The sequence below is a fragment of the Epithele typhae genome (genome assembly GCF_022376455.1).
Source record: "Epithele typhae strain CBS 203.58 chromosome Unknown BXZ73scaffold_29, whole genome shotgun sequence".
Lineage (NCBI taxonomy): Eukaryota > Fungi > Basidiomycota > Agaricomycetes > Polyporales > Epitheliaceae > Epithele > Epithele typhae.
In genome coordinates this window covers 368,665-391,483 of record NW_025954220.1, presented here as the reverse complement: position 1 = coordinate 391,483, position 22,819 = coordinate 368,665, and the positions used below count along the sequence as shown (strand labels likewise).

Sequence of the window (22,819 nt, the reverse complement as noted above, 5' to 3'; positions counted from 1 at the left end):
GCTGGCAGTAGCAGTCACAGAGCCTGGTCCACCTGTGGCTGGGCGGTTCCCACGCTGGATGTCCTCCTCGCTCCCTGTGCGCACGCGCAAACCCTCCACCACGTCTGGCCACCACCATGCCCCTCTACCAGCTCACATGCATTGCTGCCCACTACCCCGAATACGTGCGTCTCCATCGCAACTCCCGCGCGTCTGCGTCCATCTTACGCGCGTCGTTGCAGAGGTTCATTAAGGAACTCGTCACGCGCCTTGCGACACATGTCATGGACAATGGGGGTGTGGTCCGCAAGATCGACTCATGGGGAACCCGCACCCTGCCGCAGCGCATGAAGAAGCTGAGGCACGTTCATACAATAGGAGAGTACGTGAACCCCTTCCGATACAGCTGCGTTTGGAACTGACCTTGCGTTTCGAAGTTACTGGACGATGCAGTTCGACGCTTCTCCTTCTACAATCCGTAGTCTCAGCAGATTAATGCACGACGACCCACGTGTCATCCGGGGGACGAATATCAAACTTGGGGAACAGGTCAAAGACATCAGGACGTTCAGCGATCTCACCACAACCCGGCCATGAGTCCAGCGCGGAGTGAAGACGCCACATACACATCATGCTCGTTCGTCTCTGCATTACTAGTCCGCCTAATGATATACGTTCCCCGCCGCATTATGTCAGCTGCCGTCGCACCCATTCCGTAACCTCTGCCAAACTGGAGACTGTTTCAACGCTGGTGAGGTCTTCGTCGGCTTCTTTGCGTTCTCCTTTTCCTTCCGGCCCCAGTCTACGAACCAATAAAGCTCGCATACCACATGCTGTCGCCGCGTGGTAATCACTTTGATGGTCAATGGCCGTGAATGTCGTCAGACTGGGTTTCCAAGAGGGGATGCATGAAACGCACCAGGCCAGTTCATCGCCGACGTGCAACGTTTCTTCGGGCTGGACCCCTACACGCTCACAAGCACGGTAGAAGATGTCACGAGAAGGTTTTTCCACCCCTTCCTCTTCACTCAACAGCACTGCGTCCACTTGGGATAAAAGCTGAAGATCGTCCATTGCACTTCCTGCTCAAGCACACCAAACATCAACGGGTGGAAGCGGCAAGAGAAGACATGATATTGACTCATTCTAGCGTCAGTGTTGCTAATGATAGCCACGGGGAGGTTTAGCTCCTTCAACTGGCGTACTAGCACGAAAGAAATGGATGAATGTATATGCTTCGATTTGAGATACTAGCGCGTACTTGTGGGCAACGTGTCGTCAAACAGCTTGTATCCTTCGCGAGAGCTAAAGCGGTTAAGCAGTCGCGGTATAATCTGCCCCAATGAAGCATTCACAGCTTGAAATGCCTCAGGGGCTTGTGGGGGCGAATGCAATGCCTGGGCATACCTGTAGGGTCTGCACCAGCACCCACAGCCGTCCGCTTTATGACATACCCCCACCACTCGTCCGCTCCTCCGCGGTATACCGGCTGCTCTTGCTGCACTTGTTTGAGTACTTCATTGATGACCGCACACCGTGCCCATAATTCCATGATAGTTCAGCAACAAGCGACTGGACTTTAAGCGTTTTAATGTACCAGATTTGAACGAGTGCTTTAGAGCTTCGGGGTCGAGTTTTCCCAAGTATGGCTCAAAGGTCTGAGAGTATTGAACATGAATCGGAAGTCGGGGAGCGACCAGTGTGTGCAGAGCATCAAAGGTAACAAGGCGGATGGTCATAGTTTGGCATGAAGGTAACGCACTGGCAGCGGGTCCCCCCGACGATTGAAGGGGCCGGCCGCGCGGGCCGCCCGAATTGCTTCGGTAAGCACTCATCGGCCGCTACGCTCAGCCTGGCTTTCACTCACTGCAGCCTCTTGCACCCTGGAATCGAAAACAATGGAGCCCGATACACTATACATCGTTATATATCTCACATTACTGGGTCTCTGGTGACTCCTTTACGGTAAACCATACACCGATAGGTCCTCAGCCGCATGAGGCGGCAACCACACCGACGACACTTCCCCTCCGAAGTCCACCAACGCCATCTCTCCCCGGTCCACCCACCCCAGGCTCTTGAACACCGCCTTCGCCGCCACGTTCTTCGGGCTCGTGAACCCTGCCGCGACGTCACCGCCCAAGCCCTCCTTGAGGTGCTTCAACGCGCCCAGCGCCGCCTCCTTCGCGTACCCCTTCCGCATCTCCTCGGGCAGAATCACGAAACCGAGGTCCGGCACCTTGTACGACGTCGGGTTCGTCCCACGGATAAGCGACACGCCCCCGACGTGCGTGCACCGCGCGAGCCGCTCCTGGAAAGGCGCGTCCGGTGCGAGCCCGTCCATCGCCGCGGGGTCGGTGGGCTTGCGGCTGACGAGGTACGGGCTGCAGCCGACGCTCGCGTGCCACTTCGTGAAGAGGCCCGCAATCTGCTTCCGGGCGTCGTCACGGGTGTTGAGGCCGGAGTTTCCGGCGGAGGCGATGAACTCGGGAGTGGTGTAGAGTTGAAGGAGAAAGTCACAGTGGTCGTCGTTCTCGGACTGGAAGTTGGAGATGTAGAGGCGATCAGTTTCGACAAAGAAGTTGGGGTCCATCGTGGTCGTCGTGAGGAAAGAGCGAATGCTGTCAATAGCACCTGAAGGTGTCAGTCTTGAACAATCTCGTTGGTGCGCAAGACTCACCTGTGATAAGTATATGAGTGTAGGACTGCTCGCGATGCTAGTGAGAGACGACCGGATCGTGCATATCCTCAGACGCACCTATGAGCAATGCTGTACAATGCTCGGCCCGATAGGAACCGTGCAGTGCCTACTAGCTTGAAGCGGCCGACTAGATGGGGGCACAAACAAGAGGCGCATAGTAACGTCACATTAGACTCATTTGAGCCATTGATCATCGCCCAGCTTTCGAATTTGTCGGGGCTGGGAACAAGTACATCCTTGTTGCATACATGAGGAACAAGAGAAAGCCTGTTAGTGTGCCGTCACATATGATTGAAAATCATGTACAGGAAGAAACGTCTTCATTCCTCCAAAAACTTCCTAATCTCTGTTTTAAGGAACTCATCATCCACAGCATTGCTACCGCCCCCCGCTGAGTTAATTGAAGTGTCATCATTACTCGATATTGCTGAAAAGAGGCTGGGGAACTTACCCATATGACCCCACACAGAGTCAATCACTACGAGCTTGGAGCTGTTGCTCATCAGGTTTATCTCGAACTCACTATCTTCAGGCTTAAGACGGCAATGAGTTCGAGCTTCAGCACTACGGAGTAGACGGAACGAGACGTACAGGGAAGTATAGGTCCGTCTTGCAAGGCATGATGAGACCCTTGGCTTTGATCCCGGCCAACGCAGTCTTGAAAGCGTCTTCGTCATGAGGTGCACTGAATACACCCTTGCCAATCAACGAGACATCACCACTCTGCCAGGTCCTGATGAGGGTGATGAGGTCATTGGCGTCCCAGACGCCAAGGAAGCCTCCCTCCCATTCGTGACGGAGGAAGTCCTCGAGGGAGCAGTATTGACCGCCCATCAGGTACTGGTGTTGACGGAACCACTAGCGATGAAGAAATCAGCTTATATATTAGCTCAGTGTGGAGTGCAACAACCAACCGCCTGTCCATAGGCCCATGCGCTGTACGCGCGACCAAAGGCCCGAATGCCCACCTGAGGCTCTTTAGTGTAATGACCGTGGTCGAAATCCTTCGAGTGCAACAGGGCGGTCATCGGGCCTTCAATGAAGCTTAAGAGCGGAGGGTCATAAGAGGACGGCGCAGGATTTGAGCAGAAGTGTGACCCACCACTTGTTATGCATGCTTGTGCGAGCCGACCCGCAGATCGGAATGAACCTAGTATAGAGTGATCGTATAAGGGCTCGTCATGCATAGATGATGCGGAAACTCGAACCTTTCCACAAAGTCGGGATACATGACAGGCCAATAGTACGCCTTGGACCTGCTGCTCAGTGATGTGCATAAATTGAATCCACATAAGAACAGCACCTGTTGACCTCCCATAGAGAATCCGACCACGCAATATGCCTTCTTCACATTGAGTGCCTTGGTGACGACAGCATATTGAGCGCGGCTGTTGCGAGGGTTGCATCTTTAGCAAAGATCTGAGTTGGCGCAGATGTCTCACATATTATCTTCGTAAGAAACGTCTGGGAAGTATGGTCCGTTGTATGGAGGGGGCTAGACGGACAGGGTGCTTGAGCCGGACCGCAGTGAATGGTAAATGCAGCAAACCAACAGTGTTGGAAGGCGATGAAGACTGAAGCATGGGTGGTGATCAGTACCGTCTCCTGGAAAAGCGATGTGGATAGAGTGACTGACTTCACCATTCGAGAAGAGCGCCAATGTAACAATGAAATACTTGGTTGAATCGAGGGCCTGAAGGAGGCAAGACCCAACGTCTCAGCGAACCTGTGTGAGTTTCGAGGGTCTGGGAGTCCCTACTTTGTCGGGTCCGATCATGTAGTCCTGGCCTAGCAAGCCAACGTCTGCTCCACGCTCGACAACACCAGAAAAGATAAGGCGGTGGAGGACGTACTGTCAAGGCGCCCGCCATAACAGGTGGGGAAGATGATGCATGGACTTGCTGGATCGCCGTACGTGCAGTAGGCGGTGACGGCGTCCGGCAGAACGCCGCCTGCTACGCGGAAGCGGCCGTGGCGGTAGTGCTGGATGGCAGACGCCATGGTGGAGAGAACTTCGCGGGCATCCTCACCAGGAGCTCGCTTTTGAAGCTCTGAAGGCTGCGAGATCACAGCTGCAGCCGCTTATCTGCCGGAGGGAAAACTCTGTGCCTCATCTGACTGACGAGACCTTGCGGTCCATCGACGACTGCCCACGGTCGTGGGCAGACCGAGTGCCTTAGACGCCCATCCAAAATATGTCTAGTCACGTGAGCGGAGGCTCAGTGGTACTTCACAGTTCTTACGCCTGCATTCAAACTCCGCCAGTAGCTCTCTTCCTCCGTCTCTACCACCCCACACACCGTCAAGAATGGGCTGTGAGTCGCTGTCCCCGTCCTTGAGCCCTCGGGTCGCTTCTCGCACGTCATGCTGATCTCTCCTCGCGCTAGCCAACAAACCCCGTGGATTGCAAGCCGCGCGCAAGCTGCGCAACGACCGCCGCGAAAACCGCTGGGTGCGCACTCTACCATCTCTTCCGTTACCCCCTTCGCACCCGTCTCCTCTCCGTATATCCGCGGGCGTCCGCTTACCGCGGGATCGTGCAGGCGGACAAGGCCTACAAGAAGCGGGCCCTCGGTAACATCTACAAGACCTCCCCCACTGGAGGTTCCTCCCACGCAAAAGGAATCGTGCTCGAAAAGGTCGGCGTTGAGGCCAAGCAGCCTAACTCTGCCATCCGCAAGTGCGTCCGTGTGCAGCTGATCAAGAACGGCAAGAAGGTCACCGCTTTCGTGCCGGTGCGTCCCCACGCTATCGCTATCGCGCTCTGCTCGTCCACTCGAGAGCGGTCCGGGCCTTGATGGTGGTTCTCTCATCTGACCCCGTCTCCTCCGCAGAACGATGGTTGCCTGAACTTCGTCGATGAGAACGACGAAGTCCTCATCTCCGGCTTCGGTCGCCGGGGTAAGGCCAAGGGTGATATTCCCGGTGTCCGTTTCAAGATTGTCAAGGTGTCTGGTGTCGGTCTCTTGGCTCTCTGGAAGGAGAAGAAGGTGCGTTTTGTGCGAGTTTTGCTCATGCGTCTAGATATCTGATCCATTTATGTTGTCCTCAGGAGAAGCCCCGGTCATAAGCGCTTAGCATTTCCCTCTGTGTTGTCCTCATTCGTATCGCTGTCTGCAGCCTCCCCTGGGCACGTCATGTCTGTACCAATCACCATAACATATGATCCCGAACGAACCATATGCTTTATGCCGCGCCCGCAGACATATCCACCGACTTTGAGAATGGCAGTACGCAATGAAGGTTTATTGATACTCCTATGTGGACCTAGCAAGAGGCAAATGGCAGGATTACGCGAGAGATATTATAGATGCAACAAAGCGAAGCACACGCATACGAGAGCAAGCAGGGATCAAAAGTATCCTACCACCACCAATCCCTTCCTCGTTACACGTTCGTCATAGATTCACTACAATTCCTTGACTCTCGATCAGGCGCTTGAGATCACCCAACAGCTCAAGCTGCTCCTGTACCGTGAGGCCGCCAACGATCGTTTGAAGGACGGAGCCCACAGTAACGTTGTTTTGACGGATGAGGCTGCTATAGTAGACGTAGGTGAAGATACCCATGAGGAACCTGTGAGCGCAAACGGCGCGTAAGCAACATCATTGGTGGAAAGCGAAGGCGAGACGTACTGGCAGTCCATCCGGTCCGTCATACCACCATGACCAGGGATGCTGTGGCCGAAGTCCTTGATGTCGAAGGCGCGCTTGAAACCAGATGCGAAGAACCCGCCGAAGGGCGCGACCAGCGACGCGAAGCAGGAGAGCACGAGGAGATGCGGCTGGTACGGAACGTACGGGATCGTGGTCACATTTGAGCCAAGCTGGGAGTGAACCATGAGCACAGGGAGCCGCCGAGGATGGAACGAGAACTTGGTGGGTACTCACGAGCGGGCTGACGACCGTGCGGAGCTCCAGGGGCATGACCCATTCATGCCAGACGAAGATCGGGTTGGGCTTGCAGTGGAGCTCTCCGCCAAACGCACTAACGCCAAGGTCGCGCACGGGGCATATCATGTAGTCGAAGCGCATGAAATACGTGCCCCAGAGGAGACCGAAGATGATCGTGCTGAAGAACGCGCCGATAAACCCTTCCACCGTCTTCTTGGGCGACAGTTTGATGAGGGGAGTCCGTCCGACCGTGATCCCCCAGATGTAGGCGAAAACGTCGTTGCAAATGACAAGCGACGCCGGGACCCAGAACCAGATGAGGCCCTCAAGAATGTTGTTCACGATGAAGTGACTGCACTGACGTTAGTACGGAGTGATCCTTTGAGAGCATAATACGCACCTAGACACCACAATCATGAGTAGACTCATGTGCACCCAGCAGAACAGACCAAATTGCTGCTTCAGGTATCCTCGCTTGAGCGAGAGCACAAACCCGACGAAACCAATCAAGTACAGCGAGAAACTCGCAAAACGATGGTTTGTCGCGAATGGCGTAAGCTGGGCGTTGGAGAACACAACGTGCTGGAACCCAAGAGGTGAGGCAACATCCACTGAATACAAGGTCGAGCACCACACACCTTAAAGTAGTAGATGATGCTCTCACCGTACAAGAAGTAGTTCGTGACAACGAAGAAGTACCAGTTGAGTGTCTTGCTCCAAGGATCGCGCCCCCGAAGATCCGTCTCTCCACCAACTTTTCGCTTCAAAGAGAAGAGGGCTGTGACTTCCCGGTAAACGACAGCCTGGCAAAGCATGACAAGCATGATCATGTAGGCGTGACCCATGAGCAGGAGAGCTACACGTGCCCATTGCGTCCTCAGTGCTTGGACGTCGCGCGCAGGTGAATGGCACTCACTGATAAACCCTCCAATCATGATGAATGTCCAAAGCGTGCGGGTGATGAAGCTCTGCCTCTTCTTCACCTTCTCACTGTCCTCGACCGTCGGTGCCTTCTCCGGAGGGCTCTCGATGTCTGGTCTCCGCACGACATGGGCGTCTTTCTCCGATGACGCAGGCGCAGCGGGTTCGCTCGCTGGCGTGAGCGGCTTCACGGACGGCACTGCAGCCGGCGCGGGAGTCGTCTCTGCAGGTGGGTCGCGGGGAGCAGAACCGTTCGCCTTCGTCGCTGGATATGCAGCGCCGTTTGAGACAGGCTTGGAAACCACGGATGTGGGGGCAGGGGTGACCGCGGGGGCAAGCTCAGCGGCCTTCTCTGCTGGAGGGGTTGGGGAAACATCAAGCGCGTCGGTAATGACTGGCTCGGATGCAACAAGAGGGGTGGAAGCATGTGGGGGCGAGACAGCAGGGGAAGGGGGCGCGACGTCGGCTTTCTGAGCTCGTGCAGCAGCGCGAGCGGCCTTCTCCTGCTGACGTTTCTCGGCGCGCGCGAGGGCCTTCTGCTTTTTGATCGCGCTCTTGGACAGCTTCACGTTCGACTCGGTACCGCTAGCAAGATGTCAATGGACATGAATATGACCACGGTGGGGCAGCGCACCTCTCAGGTTGAGACGCGGGGGCATCATCGAGGTACTCTTCATCGTCCACCTCCTCGCCGGACTCTATACCGAGGGCTTCCCAAGCCGTTTTTGACGTGAAAGGAGGTCGTGTGGACATGCTAGTGGTGGTAGGGGGAATGAGTGGGGCGCGAGGCGAGTGACGCTGCCCCGTACAGTAGTCTTCCCCACGTGTTACAAAGCGCCGGGATCCCTGGCGGTCCACGTCGCCCATCGGCAGGCCCAAACACTCGAGCAACCCGCAAGCCGGCTTATATCAGACATGGAGCAACCAAGATGTTCGATTCGCGAAACACTTCTACAGAGTAGCCTAGCGGAACATGTGTATGTACGATGCGGAAAAAATGAGTGCAACAACAGTGTGAGGGATGACAGGCATGTCCAGAGCTGATGAGATGATGCGTGTAGGTGTATGATGATGATGAGAGGTTCCAGCTGTGATGATAATAATGTAGTAATAACGTCAGAATCTCCAGTCCGAGTCGACCTCCATGGCCCATGGGACTGTTAGAAGGGGTGAGCGTGACGCTGCAAAACACGCAGCCGAAGTACTCACACTTGGTGACGAGGGTCTTCGAGAAGAGCTTCTCGACAGGAACGCCGTTGGCTTTGCACCAGGCCACTGTGAGTCTAGCAGGCATACGGCAACGATAAGAGACGACTACGGCATGAATAGGGGGGTCAGACGAACCTGGGATCCAAGTAGTTGATTTTACTGGAAAATCGCAAGCCGACGACGTCAATAAGTGACCGCATACACGCGATCGTCTGCGTACCTCGTTCCCAACGCAACTTCCTTACCGGCTTCCTTATCCTCCATTTGGAGCTTGAACGTCTTGATCCGCTCGTCCAGCTTCGCAATCGCCTCCTCGATCTTGTCGGTCGACCTATCCTTCTTCAGGGTATGCTTCTTGGTGCCTCGTTCCTTCACAAGTCGCTTGTGTTCAGCCTCGACTTCCTTGATCTTCTCCTTCAGAAGCGAGTCAGGCTGCAACTCCTTGCCCTCCTCCGCCAGCTTCTCATTGTCCTTCAGGAACTTCTTCTCCACCTTCTCAAGCTCCTTAGTCTTCATGGTGTCCTCGTGCGTGGCGATAATCTCGTCGTCGAAGTCTGATTCATCATCGACGTACATTTTGTTCTTCTTGTACTTGGCGTCGATGGCGAATAAGGCGTGACGAAGCTTCATGCGCTCGTATTTGAGTCCAATCAGCTATATAATTCGTCAGCGACCAAGTGCACATCAAGAAGGGTGGAGCATACCTTGTCGCGCATCTTCGACATGGATTGCTCGTGCGTCTTCGGGACAGCGCGCTGATGGTTACACAGGACGGCCACCATGCGGTTGGCCTGGTTGTATGCATTCAGCTTCTCTTGCATCGTACCCTTACTGGGAGTGAGCTCGTCAAGCTGTTTCTGGAAGGTGATGGATGCATTGAAGGTACGGAACACCTTCGCAGTTAGACCCTTCATGTACGAAGCCAGGTGTTTGTTGAGACCCGTAGTCTGCACGGTACAAGGCAGTGTCAAACAGTGACCCAACAAGCTCCAGACTGGACATACCTGAACTCGATCGAAGAGTTCGTCTCCGTCGTCCTTGCCCTTCTTGAAGATTCTTATGTTCTTGAACACCTGCTCCTCCACCGTAACCGTGTTGTAGTACCGAATCGAGTCTTTACCGAGGAAGTCGAAGACAATTTTGTCCGGGGGCTCCAAGGAAACGTGTTCACAACGCAAAGAGCAACAGCCAAAAGTGTCAGCTTCGTCGTCACCTTTCTCGTTGCCGGCTCTGAGTGCGAGCTTGTCGATGAAGTACATGGCGGTGGCTCGCTGGCGATCGGCGGATTGCTTGCTCTTCAAGTCTCTGTTGTAGTCCATGCGAATCCGGTCAACGTGTTTCTGTCATTCTTGTGAGCATTGCGCAACAAAACTTGATGTGGACGAGACGAACCTGGAGCTCTCGCGCCTTTTCAAACTTTGACCAATCGCTCTGACCCTTGATCGAACTGCCTGCCGCCAAGAAGACATACTTGTAGTTGCCGTTGACGTTCTCAATCCAATTGGCCAACCAGGTAACCGTGTTGTCATGGACAACTTCCTTCCACTTCCCCGAAACATTGGGAACAGGTGTAGGGGCGTTCTTGCCGATGTTGATGGTAATGTCCTCGGGACGCACACGTAGCTGGGCGGCCAATGAGGACAAGGGAATACCGACAACATGAGGACGTACCTTCAATGCACCCTTCTTAGGATGATCTCCTCGTCCACGGAAAAGGCCGGGGGGTTCAACGCGGAAGTTACCAATCTTCTCCTTGCGACCATCTAGCACACAGTGAGTGTAAGGAGCTTCGAGCTCGTCCTTTGCTGCCTTGGCCGCTTTCTTGTCGGCGGCGGATAGACTCTTCTTCTTCTCCTTCTCCGACTCGAAGTATTCGTACATAGGTCGGAAGTCGCACAGGCTGAACTTCTGTATCTTCACACCGTTCCTCTGTAGAAATTCATTAGTACAGGCACACGACAGGTCATGGCGTACATACTGGAGGGTACTTCTTCAACACATTGATGAAGTCGTCGAAAAAGTTATTATTGAAGGTCACGTCTTTCGCATGATCTGTCTCAATCATTGCGCCGTAAAAGCCAGCTACCTCCTCGGACTCCGGAGGAAGATCGACATCCTGAGCTGTAAAAAAAAATCAATGTGGCGTACGTGACTCATCAGAGGAGCATACACACCATTGTATTTCATCTTGACATGACTGGGGAGGGGAACGTACGGAGGGGGGAAGTAGACGCCGTTGTGTTCCAACGTCTCCCACTTGACAGACCCATCCCGCTCCTCGTTCTGCTGCTCCCACCACTTGTAGGTGTCCTCTTCCTCTTCCTCCTTCTTCGCCCTGCCCTTGATCGGTGTCGCGTCCATCGATTCTTCCTTCTTGGCGCCCCGCTTCTTAGGCTTGACACCGTCGGCCGGCACTGCCTTGACTTTCTTCGAGGTGGAGGAAGCACCCGCTTTCTTAGCAGGTGCCCGCTTCTTCTGCAAAGGCTTGTCGTCGTCCGAGTCACTTTCAGCCTTCGCTTTCCGCTTCACCGGAGCCTTCTTCAGGGGTGGCGGGGCATCATCCTCGGACTCGATGTCGAAGTCGGACTCGACCTCCTGCTTCACCTTCTTCGCTGGGCGTCCCTTAGACTTCGACTTCGTCGCAGCCTTCGCTTTCCCGTTGGTGGCACGCTTCGGTTTTGCCAAAGGGGCTTCGTCGTCGTCGTCGTCGTCCTCCTCGTCGGACTCGATGGTCTTCTTCGAGGACGCAGCAGGGCGCTTGCCGTTCGTAGAGGACTTCGTGGTAGTGGCCTCGACGGCACCAGGCATACGCACAGCAGCCGACTTGGCCGGCGAGGATGCTAGAGGTCTCTCATCCTCGCTCGAGTCGGACATAACGGGCATCTTGCGCTTTAGACCCCTAGTGTCCGGTGTCATGGTCTCTGACTTCGGGCGGGTGCTCTGGGACTGTTTTCCTAGGTCAGATATATGCGCACTGAGAGAGATATCCAGAGAGATTTGACATACTAAAGGCATGTCTTCATCCTCGCTCAAGGAGGAGTCGCCCATCCCGCCACCGTTCCCGTTGTGAGCAACGTGTCCGTTCTGAGGCGTCCTTTGGGAAGAAGTCTTGAGGTTGAGAGGCGTATCGTCGTCAGAGAACATCGAGACATCGCCAGACATCGCGGGCAGGACGGTGGCGCAGGTAGGGACAGTCGGGGGGTGGCACGAGGACAAGGAGAACAGACGTGAGACAGGAAGAGTGGGCTGGGGCGACCTGCCAGCTCCAATCTGTTGAAGTATTGCCGGGCCTACCCTAAACATGCCTGATCCCGTGCCTCGGCGTCTATGACAGACATTGTCGGCAGGGAACCCTGGCCAGTCACCTCCGCATCGCCCTTTCCGGCCTCAGCTCTCCATAATCCCCCCGTCAGTGCCTCGTTCTCGTCCTCCTCGGTACATGCCGCTCATCCGTGAAACAGATGCCCAGCTCCAGGGACCCTCAACTCTTCCGCGACCCGTGGGCAAAGCGTGACGCCTGGCGCAAGCACCCCGTTTTCGCCCGTCGCGCCATGTTCTTCCGTGCATTGCCAGGCTTTGGTACCGCTGTGGTCGCCTTCACTGCGTATGTCATCGCGGACAACATGATGTCTGGCAGCTCCCATTGAGCCGTTGCGCGTGCGCAGCCTCGAGATTGTCCTCCGCGTTTCGGTACGTGACTTGCTGGCCGAATCTAGAAAGTGCAATAACGGTGTTCAAGCTAGGAATCCTCAAACAGCGTCGCAAAGAGCTCTACCGACGAAGAGATCCCCTGTTACTGTCCGCACAACCTCATCGCATATAGCCAGAAGTCTCTACCTAGTCGGCGAGTTAGTCATCAGAAATGTACTGTGGCGTGGCCAGCCCTGCATGGTGTGTTCAAAACGAGCATGCTTTTGGAGTGCTATGTGAGTCCTCCATCTGGCACTAGGTCAAGAAGGCATCACACTCGACGGATCACGAAGCAACATTCATGGGATGCTATCTTGACGCTGTCTATCCGAGTAGACTTTAGTCTCAACCATTCCATACCGTTTCCACGCCTAGCCATACTCCAGTCCCCCCGATGCTGGGCCACACGACTTCTACACCCAAGAGGGATACGAGCCGAACTCTGCCCCGTACCAAGTTAGTGGAATGCTAATCCAGCAGCTAACAAATCTTGTTTGCCTTGCATGCTTGACGTACTTACGGTGGAACGTGACCTTGTCAGCACAACATTCCCGTGGCCTTGCAAAGTTGCAGCGCGTCAAACCCGGCTCGTCTCGCCTCCGGCGCTCAGCATGACATCCTGTCTTCCGTGCGGTCGGCTGCATTCCACCCATCGAGGACAAATGCTGATAATGAAGGAGGCGAGTGATAGTCGTTCCACCAGAACTCGACGAGTGCGCTAGAAGCTGGAACCCCGTCCGCAGCGCCAGTACCGTGCCGTGTACCGACACGAGGGGCACAACTGGTAGCGCATTGGTTCAGGTCTTGAGCTCATCAGGATTCGTTTGCTCTGTATCTGATGTCATGTCCGTGAGAATCGTTCGACACAACATCAGTACGCTCACACGGACATCCACAACGCGATTAGGCGAGCTTTCCTCACTTTTCCTGAACTTCTAGCGTCGTGGGTCAACATCAAGTGCTTCGACGTACTACTGCTCTGCCGCTGGAACCTGGCACGGGGATCACTGTGTAGAGGGCTTCTGCAGCAAGCGGTCAGTCATGAAGGAGACGTGGGCCGGGGAACAAGAGCCGCAGCTCCTTCGCGGGACAAGAAGCGACGGCTCCTGCAGGGGCCAAGACTTCGGGAATCAGCGTTTCCGCGATGCCGCCCATTCGGCGGAGTCGCGAGTGGTGAAAATTGCATGCGAAGACTCTCGCCTACTCATACAAAATCTATTTTGCCGTATGGGACTCCCGCGCGGACACACACTGACGGCATGGCAAGTGTTGGCGAATGCAAGAAATACCACGAAGGCTTGCTGAGGTCGCTACCGCTATGGTATTTGTTTGATGCTGGATGGGACGAGACAACGGAAACAAGAGGCCAGTCTAGCATCTCGAGATCTCGGACGGGCATCTGGACTCCAGCGGCGCTCTAAGGGCGTTTTGATACGCCGGAGACTGGACCGCCGAGAAGCAGGGAAGTGCATTGTTACCATCCACTCGAGAGTCAAGTACTTTGCACTCACGTGGATGGAGATCTACAGACATTTTCACACGGCGATGAACCGAGCGCAGCTTGCAACTTGTGCTCGAAGGTGCGTCCTGCCTCCTTTCAAGTCTACAGCCTCCCGGGGCGGGCCGATAACAGTTTTCGGGGCGTTGAGGCCCGAAGGGGGTCAGTGTCAGTGATCCGTCGTGGCGATTGATTTCATCAACTTTGCGTAACGCGGCCAGCCGGCTCGCAGCGCTGGGAGCTGGTTCTGATGCGCGAAGGGTCATTTAAATTGGTCTGGCCACTAGTGCCACGAGCTAGCAGTTACATATCCCGCTCTACACGCCCCCGTTTGGAACGTGATGGGGTTCGCGCGGACGGCCAGGAACGCAAAGAGGGTACGGGTGCGGACAATGGGGCACTTTGTCAAGTTCTTCGCATGCGTAGAGCCGGTGGGATCAGTGGACGCATGTGAAGTTTCGCTCGGACGCAGAGCAGACTGGGCAGAATCCGTTGGATCGCATATGTCCCACACACGCTTTACGAATGCACGCGTTGTCCACAGCGAAAGACCAATCCCTCCCACGCGAATGGCCGGCGACAGGTGGCTCTCTCCGCATCGACAGGTACGGAACCGCCGCAGTGCTTGAAATAAGTAGTTGCTTCACGGAAACTGTGGAGGACATGAGGTAGGACACTGGGGTTTACAGTCTACGCGAGCTAATACTTCATGCTGCGCGCAGCCAAGCGTTCCGTTTGTGTACTAGATGCCGAACGGAAACTCGACGACACTGACGAAGTGCCAAAGGCGAGGAGGTTGAACATACAACCGGGGTAGGCGCGCGCGTAAATCACAGGGGGCATCCACAGCGCGATCAAGATCCCGTACGTACATCGGAGACTAGACTCTGACCCGCGCGCATCCCTTGCAAGCGAGGGTCGGCGCCGCCACTCGGTCAAGGACCATGCCTACGCGGATTTTCCCACCATTCCGCTTGAACTAGCGAGAACACTGGTGCGGGCCACCGACTTGCCCTTTTTCCACCAGCATCTTCGTTCTCCCTTTCGCTTTTAATCAGCAGGTGGCTGCCCGCCATGTCCGCTCTTTCCCTGCCCACCCTCCTTCTCCCGGTCCCCTCCCTCAGCATGGCGTCGGTCCATCGCCAGTACACCACTCTCATCCTCGATCTTGGCGACGTCCTCTTCCGCTGGTCACCGAAGACAACGACCCCCATCCCCCCTCGCCAACTCAAGGAGATCCTCTCCTCCGTCACCTGGTTCGAGTACGAGCGCGGCCGGCTGACTCAGGACAAATGCTATGCTCTCGTCTCCGAGGAGTTCGGTATCGACAGGGACGTCATCGCCGAAGCGTTCAAACAGGCGCGTGAGTCCCTCCGCCCGAACGAGGAGTTCATCGAGCTGGTTCGCGAGCTCCGCCGGACTGCGCCCGGGGAGCTCACCGTGCTCGCGCTCTCCAACATCTCCCTCCCCGACTACGAGTACATCATGGACCACAACTCAGGGTGGACCACCATCTTCGACCGCGTCTTCCCCTCTGCGCTCGTGGGTGAGCGCAAGCCGCATCTCGGCTGCTACCGCAGGGTTATCTCGGAGATGGGCATCGAGCCGCAAACGGCCGTCTTCGTGGACGACAAGCTCGACAACGTCGCATCTGCGCGTTCGCTCGGGATGCACGGCATCGTGTTCGACAACCAGGAGAACGTCTTCCGACAGCTCCGGAATATCTTCGGGGACCCTGTGCGTCGCGGGCAGGAGTACCTTCGCAAGCACGCGGGCAAGCTGGAGTCGGTCACCGACGTGGGCGCCGTGTTTGAGGAGAACTTTACGCAGCTAATCATCTACGAGCTGACCGGGGATAAGTGAGTGCCCAGCTAGTCTAGGTGCGAGGACCAGCTTCTGACCAAGGCACTTCTCACAGGTCCCTAATCACGATTTCGGATTGCCCTCGGACATGGAACTTTTTCAGAGGTAAATCATCGATGGTTCCGTCCGAGCAAGTCGCTAACCAAGCCTTGCAGGGAAGCCGCTTTTCTCGGAGACGTTTCCCGATGACGTGGACACTACCTCCGTTGCTCTCACGGTCCTCCGTCCGGACGAGTCGCTCGTATCGTCTATCCTCGACGAGATGCTGCAGTACGTAGATGCGGATGGCATTATGCAGGTGAGCAGCGACGTCACGAGAACCTCCACGTACCCGTGCTCACCCTCCATCAGACGTACTTTGATCACTCCCGGCCTCGCATGGACCCGTTCGTCTGTGTCAACGTCCTGTCCCTGTTCTATGAACACGGCCGTGGGCACCAACTGCCACGAACTCTCGACTGGGTTCATGAGGTGCTCCTCTATCGCGCCTACCACGGCGGCTCGCGATACTACATGTCCCCCGACTGTTTCCTCTTCTTCATAAGCCGCCTTCTTCAGCGCGCCAACGACCCCTCCGTCCAAGCCCGCCTCCGTCCACTTTTCATCGAGCGCATCCGCGAGCGTATCGGTGCTGCCGGCGACGCGATGGAGCTTGCGTTCCGGATACTCGCGGCGACGAGCGTCGGCATTGCATGCCCACGGGACGCCGAGAAGCTCATTGCGCAGCAATGCGCTGATGGCGGCTGGGACCTGTGCTGGTTCTACATGTTCGGCTCCACTGGCGTGAAGGCGGGGAACCGGGGCCTTGCGACTGCGCTCGCAGTCCGGGCGATCGAGTCGTCCCTCGGTCGGCCGCCCTCTCCATCTCCGTCGGAGGAGTCTACCGCTACCGCCGCAGTGGCGAAGCCGGAAGTGTCGGAGATGGAGGACTCAGGCAAGGGGTGTGGTGCTGTGAACAAGTTCTTTGCGGCTATCGCACGCCCTGTCAGCCCCCTCAGCTTCGGATGCCTCTGCCCGCGCCGTTGGTCCCGGTCAAACAAGCTGGATATCAAGACGGTGCCTCTGACGGCCTAACCTTTCCAAGCAAGTCTCCTCCCTCTTCATGTTTAATTTATTTCGCTTCGTGCTCTCCTATCCTCGGACGCCATCCTCCCCCTCCCGCTCTCCCCGTCTCTCTCCGGCTCCGGCTCTCCCTCCTCACCTCGCAGATTCCATTCACCTGTACATGCCCCTGCTCACGACTTTTGACGACTTCATCTGTACCATACATCTTCCCGCCGTAGATGTAAGAGTGTCTTGCTGCGCTGGTCCCCCCATATGGCGTCATTGCTTTCACATCGCTCCGTCTCCCCCACACACTACTGTTGCTCCCATATCAATGCCGCGGATCGTTCCATCTAATACTCGAGGTCATTGCCGCTGGTCCTCGCAGCCTCAGTAGCTAGTCCCCACGCCGTGTCGTTGCATGTACTTGTCTGTGTAGAATTAGAGCTCGGCCTCCCGGGAATGCCCCTCTCTCCTCCCCGCCGATCCTGCACAGATGCTGTTCAGCTCGAAAGCTGTACATGTTTGGCGCTTGAGCTCAATGCACTACGACCCGAGACCCGGCGCCATTGTGATACTTAGCGCAAGTGCCACCACATCGATGGGGGCGTGATCAGGCTGTTCACCCGCCCGGGCTTGACGGCCGCGCCCTGCGGCTGAGAGGAACACGTCGTTCGGGCGGCAGAACACGGAGGAGGACATCAACGCCCCAGGCAGGGCGAGGCAGGGCGTCGACGGCCTGGCCTGGTGCATTGCGCAGTCAGCACCGGACACCATCACCAGAACAGTTTAGACTTGACGGTCTTTAAACCCGTCAGGCAGGTCTGCATCAGGGCCGCCAGATCTAGTCTTCTTTATCTCCAACGCGCATGTAACCGCATGGGCGGTAGGACAAATTGTAGGCACGGGGCCGTGCTTGTTTGGGTATCGTGGTCAGCGATATCATAGCCGACCGTCCAGCTTAGCTGTTATGCCATCCGTGAGTCGGCCTCGTGCCTCCCGATGCCGACGCTAACTTCTAGACAGCTTTGGCGAACGCGTACTGGCAGGTACTGGCTGTGGCCACTTCGGACTATCTGCGCTCGCTTGGGCAGCCACGCCTGCAGGCTCTGTCGTAATGTGTCAATGTTTGGGAGCGCGGGTCCAACCCAACGCTCATGTCGCGCCCGGAATAGTGGCATTGGTTCAGCCCCGCAGGAACTTCTTGTACACTTGGTTCTCGGTCTCTTCTACGTAAGGATAGCCCAGATTTTGCAAATACTTCTCGAACTGCTCCCTTTCCTCTAGTGGCACTTGGATGCCCGCGAGGACCTTGCCGATGTCTGGCAGGGCTCACCGATGAGCAGACTAGAGCATTTTGAAAACTGACCGTGCGCACCTGCTCCGTGATTGCGGTAATGAAACAGAGAAATGTTCCACCCCACATGAAGCCCTTTGAGGAACCGCCGCAGGGCGTCGGGGCGTTCGGGAAATTCTGACGTGTTGAGTTAAGCGGAGTACTAACGGGATGTGCTGAGGGCTTCGTACCGAATCTGAACAGCCGCTCGTTGGGCACCTCAGTGCAACCACCGATCATGTATCGCGCGTGCGTCTTCGCCATCTCGTCATCGCTGATGTCAACGGCCTTCATGTCTTGGTGCTCGAGCGCGGCGATGACCTCCGAGACTTCTCGGGTTCGTGCTGTAGTTTCCAGCTGGAACGACAGGAAAATCTGTGCGCGCTCGTGATGATGGTATCGATACACGAACTCCGTGGTTGCACGTGGATGAATCATGTCATGTAAGGCCACGAAGCTAGTAAACAGAAGATTAGAGACGTACAAATCCGTTCATGCGAAAATAGCGGCTCACCTTCCAGGCCGCTCAGGGATCTCAACACTGAGCAACGCTTCTCTACCCTCTCCCAATTCCGCACGCTCCGCGACGAAGCGTAGACGGTCGAAGTTCATGTTCGCGCCGCTGATGACGGCCACGAATTTCTTCTCCGCGCCAACCAACTGGTTGTCCACGATATACCGCTTGACAGCAGCGAGAGCGAGCGCACCTGCCGGCTCGGTGATGGAGCGCGTTTCTAAAAGCACGGACCGGAATCGTTAGGCCTAAGAAAACGACATTATTAGCTTTCGCCACTCGCCCTCGAAGATATCCTTGATGGCTGCACAGAGCTCGTCTGTGTCGACTTTGACCACGCCGTCCAACAGTTCCTTGCAGATCCGGAACGGCTCCTCGCCCACGATCTTCACCGCCGTGCCGTCGCTGAATAGCCCGACCTCGCTGAGCGTCACCCGCTCGCCCTTCTGCAAGCTGCGCTCCATTGCGTCCCCGTCGACGGTCTCACCGCCGATGACCTTCGTATTGGGAGACCCGATCCGCTTTACGTACTCCGCGACGCCCGCGACGAGCCCGCCACCGCCTACCCCGCGAAGATCGCGTCGAGGGTCTCGGGGCTGGGCACCTGCTTGAGCACTTCGAGCCCGACGGTGCCCTGGCCGGCAATAACGAGTGGGTCGTCATACGGGGGCACGAAGACGAGCCCGTGCGCCTGTGCAAGGCGCGCGCACTCGGCCTTGGCCTCGTCGAAGTCTTGGCCGAAGAGGACGACCTTCGCGCCGAGCCGGGAGACATTGCGGACCTTGATCGACGGTGTCGCCTTGGGCATCACAATCGTGCAGGGGATGCCGAGACGCGAGCCCGAGAGCGCGACGCCCTGAGCGTGGTTACCTGGGAGGGGCGCAGAGGTCAGCGTTAGACGCTACTAGATGTATAGTGCGAGCCACGAGCAGCGAGCGAGAATGCCAGAAAGTGGAGGCAAGGAGGTGGCCTCCGCAGGCCGGATTCATGGGAACGCGGGCGATCCAAAGCTGCTGTGGGAGTACGCACACTAACCCGCGCTGCATGTCACGACGCCCTTCCACCGCTCCTCCTCGGAAAGACTGGCCATGAAGTTGTATGCGCCGCGGATCTTGAAGCTGAAGACTTCCTGCAGGTCCTCACGCTTGAGCCATATCTGGTTGCCGAGCCGCGTAGAGAGGTTCGGGCAATAGACGAGGGGGGTCTCCTTGACGATCTCGTAGACCTTGGACGTGAGAATGAGACGTAGATAGTCGGGTGAACCGTCGGGGAGCAGGGCATGAGGCGGGAGGCGCGGATATCGCGCGTTTGGGATGCGCTCGGGCGCGCTGGAGGCGTACTCGACCGTCGTCGAGGGCGTCATCGTGCTGCCCCTGATGGGTTCGGTTGATCTGTGGTGTCGGAGCTACGGTGTGGATGCGGCGAGAATGCGGGGTGGATTGGATGGGGAGCTGAGTGACTCATGAGGAAAATGCGAGAGTATGTCCGTAAATGGCGCCGGCGTCGTCTTGCGTTTCACGCGTGGTCCGGAGTCCGACGTCGACCGTATTTGACGACCGGATGATACTCGAGAGGAATATAAACCGTGCCCAGTACGTATACGCTATGATATATGAGATATAAGACAAAAGTACAGCATGATGAAAGCTCGTAGAGGAATAATATAGCAGAGCGAGTGAGACTGAGGATACAACAAACAGATCACGGAAGCGGTAACGGCCATGCATGACTCTGAGCTACAGAGCCCCTGCCCGCCGGTCACGCTCCTTGGCTTTCGCCCCCGGTCCAAAGCGCTCCTGGAAGCTGATAAGCTCCTCCATCAGCTCTTCCATCAGCTTCATGGTGGCATCATCCCTCCCTCCCAGAGCACCCACGGGCGGCGGAAGCTCGGGAGGTATCACCACCCCGTTTTCTTTCGCGTGCGCACCGTCGGCCGTGCTCGCCTCCGCGTCCATCACGCCGCCCTCCCCGTTCACCGCTTCCTGCGCCTGCAATGCCTTTTGAAGCGCCTCCTTCCTCCTCGTCCGCTCCATCGCTGCCGCCTGCTCCCGCCCGACCCATTCGACCAGCGACCGAACACGTTTGTTCATGTCTCCAACGCTCATGCGTTTACTTGGCCACTTGACTTTGACGCCGCGCTCGGTTAGGCGTTCTGGGACATCGAGGGGGTTGCGATTGGCGTCGAGGACACTGCCTTGAACTTCGAGGGCGGGAGGAACCTCGGATGGAAGCGCGGTTGCGAGATGAGCGAGGTAGTCCGGCAGGTTCCAGGAGGTGAGGAGCGGTTGTTGAGTAGCGGCATATGGATGGGAGTGATGGTATGAGCGCGAGGTGGCCGAAGTTCCAGCCGCGGTGGCAGCGGCTGCGCTGTTCTGTGCGCGTCTGCCAGTGTGCTCGGAGGTATTGTTGGCTGAGCGAGGGTATATGTAGGGCATCAAGGGTATCACGGGTATAAGTGTGAGAGGGGTATAGCCAGTGACAAGACGCAAAACGCACCTTTGGCGCGGCTATTGGCCTTGCGTGTTGGCGCAGCGCTTCCAACTGAGACCACGTGAGTTGACGTCACGACCCTGCGAAATCGGGCACTTACCTTCATCAGCCCCGTCAACTAAGGCAAGATCCTGCGCCTGCACCTGTGACTTCCGCCCAGCTCGCGGCTTGCTTCGCGCAACTGGCGCACGCGCAGTGGAAGAGGCGGAGGGAGGGCCGGGCGGACCCATGATGGTGCTTAGCGGAGTCGCGTCGCGTGCGACCACGGATGGCGGAGGGCGATCGGAGACCACAGACACAGATCTTGTCCTTTTCACTGAAGCGCTGGCGATAGCAAGGCGTTGGACGACATGGGGGACGAGCCACAAAGAGAGCACTCACGAATCGTCGTCCGATCTCTTCCGCTTCTTCTTGGGGTTCGCGGCTGGCTCGTTCTCCAGCACCGGCTCTGCGTGGCCGTCCACAACACCCTGAGCGCTCACCGCAGAGACCGGGGTGCGAGGTGGCAAGTCGAAGTCCGCTCCATGCGCCTCCATAAGGGCGCGGTATTTCTCCTCGTCGTACGCCGCATCACGACTATTCATCGTATTCCTGCGCTTTGTAGTCTTCGATACCGCGGGGGAATGGGAGCGAGAATTACGCGAGGTGTTGACCATGGTGGGGGTGGGGGGAGGATGCGAATGAGAGGAGGGGTGGCGTGTATGCTTTGCTGCCCAGGCCCTATGAAGCAAGGTAAGAGTAGGAAGGTATGAAGAGGTGTCATCGCGCACTTTATGACCTCAACCCATGTTTCCGGTTTGCACTCCTCGCAGAAGTAGTGCTGGGGCACGACGTCGGTGGCCTCGTAGTGCATGCACTGTCCATGCTGCCAGGCTTTACACGTCTCACACTGCACCATGAATTCTCCCTGGTCGGTTTCTTCTTCTCCTGTGGACGAGAACGGTTATGACACGTCCCCCGTCAACTGGCGCGACCAGACTCACCGTATTTTTGACAGATGCAACGCGTTACGCCCCCTTCTTCGTCCTCGCCGTTCTCAGCTTCGTCGCCTACAGCTTCTACTTCGTGGTCCATACCATCGTTGGGGATCTGCAGTACAAGTGCGGCCTTGTCCTTGTCCTTGCCTTTGCGCTTCGAGCGGATGGAGCTTCCGTTGCCGGAGATGCCGTTCTTGGCAAGTTCTTCAAGGGGCTCCTCTATCTCTTCGTTCTTCGCGCGTTTGGTACGGGTGTTGTTCTGAGACGAGATGAGAGAGGGGCGGATGGTATTGTCCCTTGGCTTGGGCTGTCCCTCAGACGGTGGCGAGCCGTCTGGAGACTTGCTTGAGGAGGCTGCGGGGCGTCGGCCGGAACGTCGAGGTTCCTTCGGGGATGGTGGGGGGCCCATGGTCGCGACGTTGGCCATTGCTGACGCCGGGCGGGGAGACGGGGAAGTGCGAAAGCCTGTCAGGATGGTGGAGGGGAGAGATACAGACAATGCCCCCCATTTCCCGGCCTCCGAGTTTGGCTCCTGTTTTGCACCGATAAGCGTACATAAACGCCGAGCAGTGACCAGACGGCAAGCCCATATCAGGACATGCGAGCCACAAAAAGCGTGTATATGCGGAGGTTAATCCGGTATGCCGGACCTCCTCCTCGTCATCGTGCCTCGCGCTCCGCGATCCTGGTCCTCCCCTCTCACC

At 56.8% G+C, this 22,819-nt stretch overlaps 11 protein-coding genes across 11 annotated transcripts; 4 read left to right on the top strand and 7 right to left on the bottom strand.

Annotated features, from left to right (window-relative positions):
• Positions 1–116: 116 nt before the first annotated feature.
• BXZ73DRAFT_48121 (ribosomal protein S6) lies at positions 117–576 on the top strand (the record flags this gene model as incomplete). Its single annotated transcript, XM_048019994.1, has 3 exons — positions 117–164; positions 222–361; positions 417–576. 3 exons carry the CDS (start codon positions 117–119, stop codon positions 574–576), a joined length of 348 nt encoding a protein of 115 aa, XP_047877241.1.
• Positions 577–666: 90 nt separating this feature from the next.
• Positions 667–1,718, bottom strand: BXZ73DRAFT_90450 (HAD hydrolase subfamily IA REG-2-like protein; the record flags this gene model as incomplete). Its single annotated transcript, XM_048025644.1, has 6 exons — positions 667–832; positions 899–1,061; positions 1,121–1,183; positions 1,241–1,336; positions 1,387–1,494; positions 1,577–1,718. The coding sequence occupies 6 exons, from the start codon at positions 1,716–1,718 to the stop codon at positions 667–669; spliced, it is 738 nt and encodes a 245-aa protein (XP_047877240.1).
• Positions 1,719–1,939: 221 nt separating this feature from the next.
• BXZ73DRAFT_47943 (including n-acetylases of ribosomal protein) lies at positions 1,940–2,572 on the bottom strand (the record flags this gene model as incomplete). Its single annotated transcript, XM_048019961.1, has 1 exon — positions 1,940–2,572. One exon carries the CDS (start codon positions 2,570–2,572, stop codon positions 1,940–1,942), a length of 633 nt encoding a protein of 210 aa, XP_047877239.1.
• A 428-nt stretch (positions 2,573–3,000) lies between these two features.
• BXZ73DRAFT_48095 (homoserine O-acetyltransferase) lies at positions 3,001–4,681 on the bottom strand (the record flags this gene model as incomplete). The annotated part of the gene is made up of 12 exons (XM_048019987.1): positions 3,001–3,071; positions 3,132–3,213; positions 3,272–3,538; positions 3,595–3,724; positions 3,783–3,830; positions 3,889–3,929; positions 3,984–4,068; positions 4,123–4,175; positions 4,234–4,254; positions 4,317–4,373; positions 4,440–4,468; positions 4,534–4,681. The coding sequence occupies 12 exons, from the start codon at positions 4,679–4,681 to the stop codon at positions 3,001–3,003; spliced, it is 1,032 nt and encodes a 343-aa protein (XP_047877238.1).
• A 307-nt stretch (positions 4,682–4,988) lies between these two features.
• On the top strand, positions 4,989–5,750 carry BXZ73DRAFT_102137 (ribosomal protein S12/S23; the record flags this gene model as incomplete). The annotated part of the gene is made up of 5 exons (XM_048015123.1): positions 4,989–4,995; positions 5,068–5,132; positions 5,224–5,415; positions 5,515–5,670; positions 5,733–5,750. The coding sequence occupies 5 exons, from the start codon at positions 4,989–4,991 to the stop codon at positions 5,748–5,750; spliced, it is 438 nt and encodes a 145-aa protein (XP_047877237.1).
• A 328-nt stretch (positions 5,751–6,078) lies between these two features.
• BXZ73DRAFT_102136 (phosphatidate cytidylyltransferase) lies at positions 6,079–8,247 on the bottom strand (the record flags this gene model as incomplete). The annotated part of the gene is made up of 7 exons (XM_048015122.1): positions 6,079–6,256; positions 6,316–6,506; positions 6,571–6,925; positions 6,974–7,155; positions 7,212–7,429; positions 7,490–8,079; positions 8,129–8,247. The coding sequence occupies 7 exons, from the start codon at positions 8,245–8,247 to the stop codon at positions 6,079–6,081; spliced, it is 1,833 nt and encodes a 610-aa protein (XP_047877236.1).
• Positions 8,248–8,610: 363 nt separating this feature from the next.
• BXZ73DRAFT_90445 (uncharacterized protein) lies at positions 8,611–11,511 on the bottom strand (the record flags this gene model as incomplete). The annotated part of the gene is made up of 10 exons (XM_048025643.1): positions 8,611–8,651; positions 8,704–8,777; positions 8,839–8,862; positions 8,924–9,357; positions 9,408–9,650; positions 9,708–10,043; positions 10,096–10,326; positions 10,375–10,632; positions 10,682–10,824; positions 10,878–11,511. The coding sequence occupies 10 exons, from the start codon at positions 11,509–11,511 to the stop codon at positions 8,611–8,613; spliced, it is 2,418 nt and encodes an 805-aa protein (XP_047877235.1).
• Positions 11,512–12,164: 653 nt separating this feature from the next.
• On the top strand, positions 12,165–12,350 carry BXZ73DRAFT_48118 (NADH dehydrogenase 1 beta subcomplex subunit 3; the record flags this gene model as incomplete). Its single annotated transcript, XM_048019993.1, has 1 exon — positions 12,165–12,350. One exon carries the CDS (start codon positions 12,165–12,167, stop codon positions 12,348–12,350), a length of 186 nt encoding a protein of 61 aa, XP_047877234.1.
• Positions 12,351–15,016: 2,666 nt separating this feature from the next.
• Positions 15,017–16,828, top strand: BXZ73DRAFT_48016 (HAD-like protein; the record flags this gene model as incomplete). Its single annotated transcript, XM_048019973.1, has 5 exons — positions 15,017–15,750; positions 15,810–15,859; positions 15,910–16,052; positions 16,106–16,666; positions 16,715–16,828. 5 exons carry the CDS (start codon positions 15,017–15,019, stop codon positions 16,826–16,828), a joined length of 1,602 nt encoding a protein of 533 aa, XP_047877233.1.
• A 1,155-nt stretch (positions 16,829–17,983) lies between these two features.
• Positions 17,984–20,011, bottom strand: BXZ73DRAFT_90443 (threonine ammonia-lyase; the record flags this gene model as incomplete). The annotated part of the gene is made up of 7 exons (XM_048025642.1): positions 17,984–18,120; positions 18,177–18,272; positions 18,326–18,591; positions 18,649–18,868; positions 18,932–19,178; positions 19,253–19,518; positions 19,684–20,011. 7 exons carry the CDS (start codon positions 20,009–20,011, stop codon positions 17,984–17,986), a joined length of 1,560 nt encoding a protein of 519 aa, XP_047877232.1.
• Positions 20,012–20,384: 373 nt separating this feature from the next.
• Positions 20,385–22,524, bottom strand: BXZ73DRAFT_48020 (uncharacterized protein; the record flags this gene model as incomplete). Its single annotated transcript, XM_048019974.1, has 6 exons — positions 20,385–21,058; positions 21,145–21,182; positions 21,235–21,462; positions 21,520–21,858; positions 21,909–22,065; positions 22,104–22,524. 6 exons carry the CDS (start codon positions 22,522–22,524, stop codon positions 20,385–20,387), a joined length of 1,857 nt encoding a protein of 618 aa, XP_047877231.1.
• Positions 22,525–22,819: the final 295 nt, after the last annotated feature.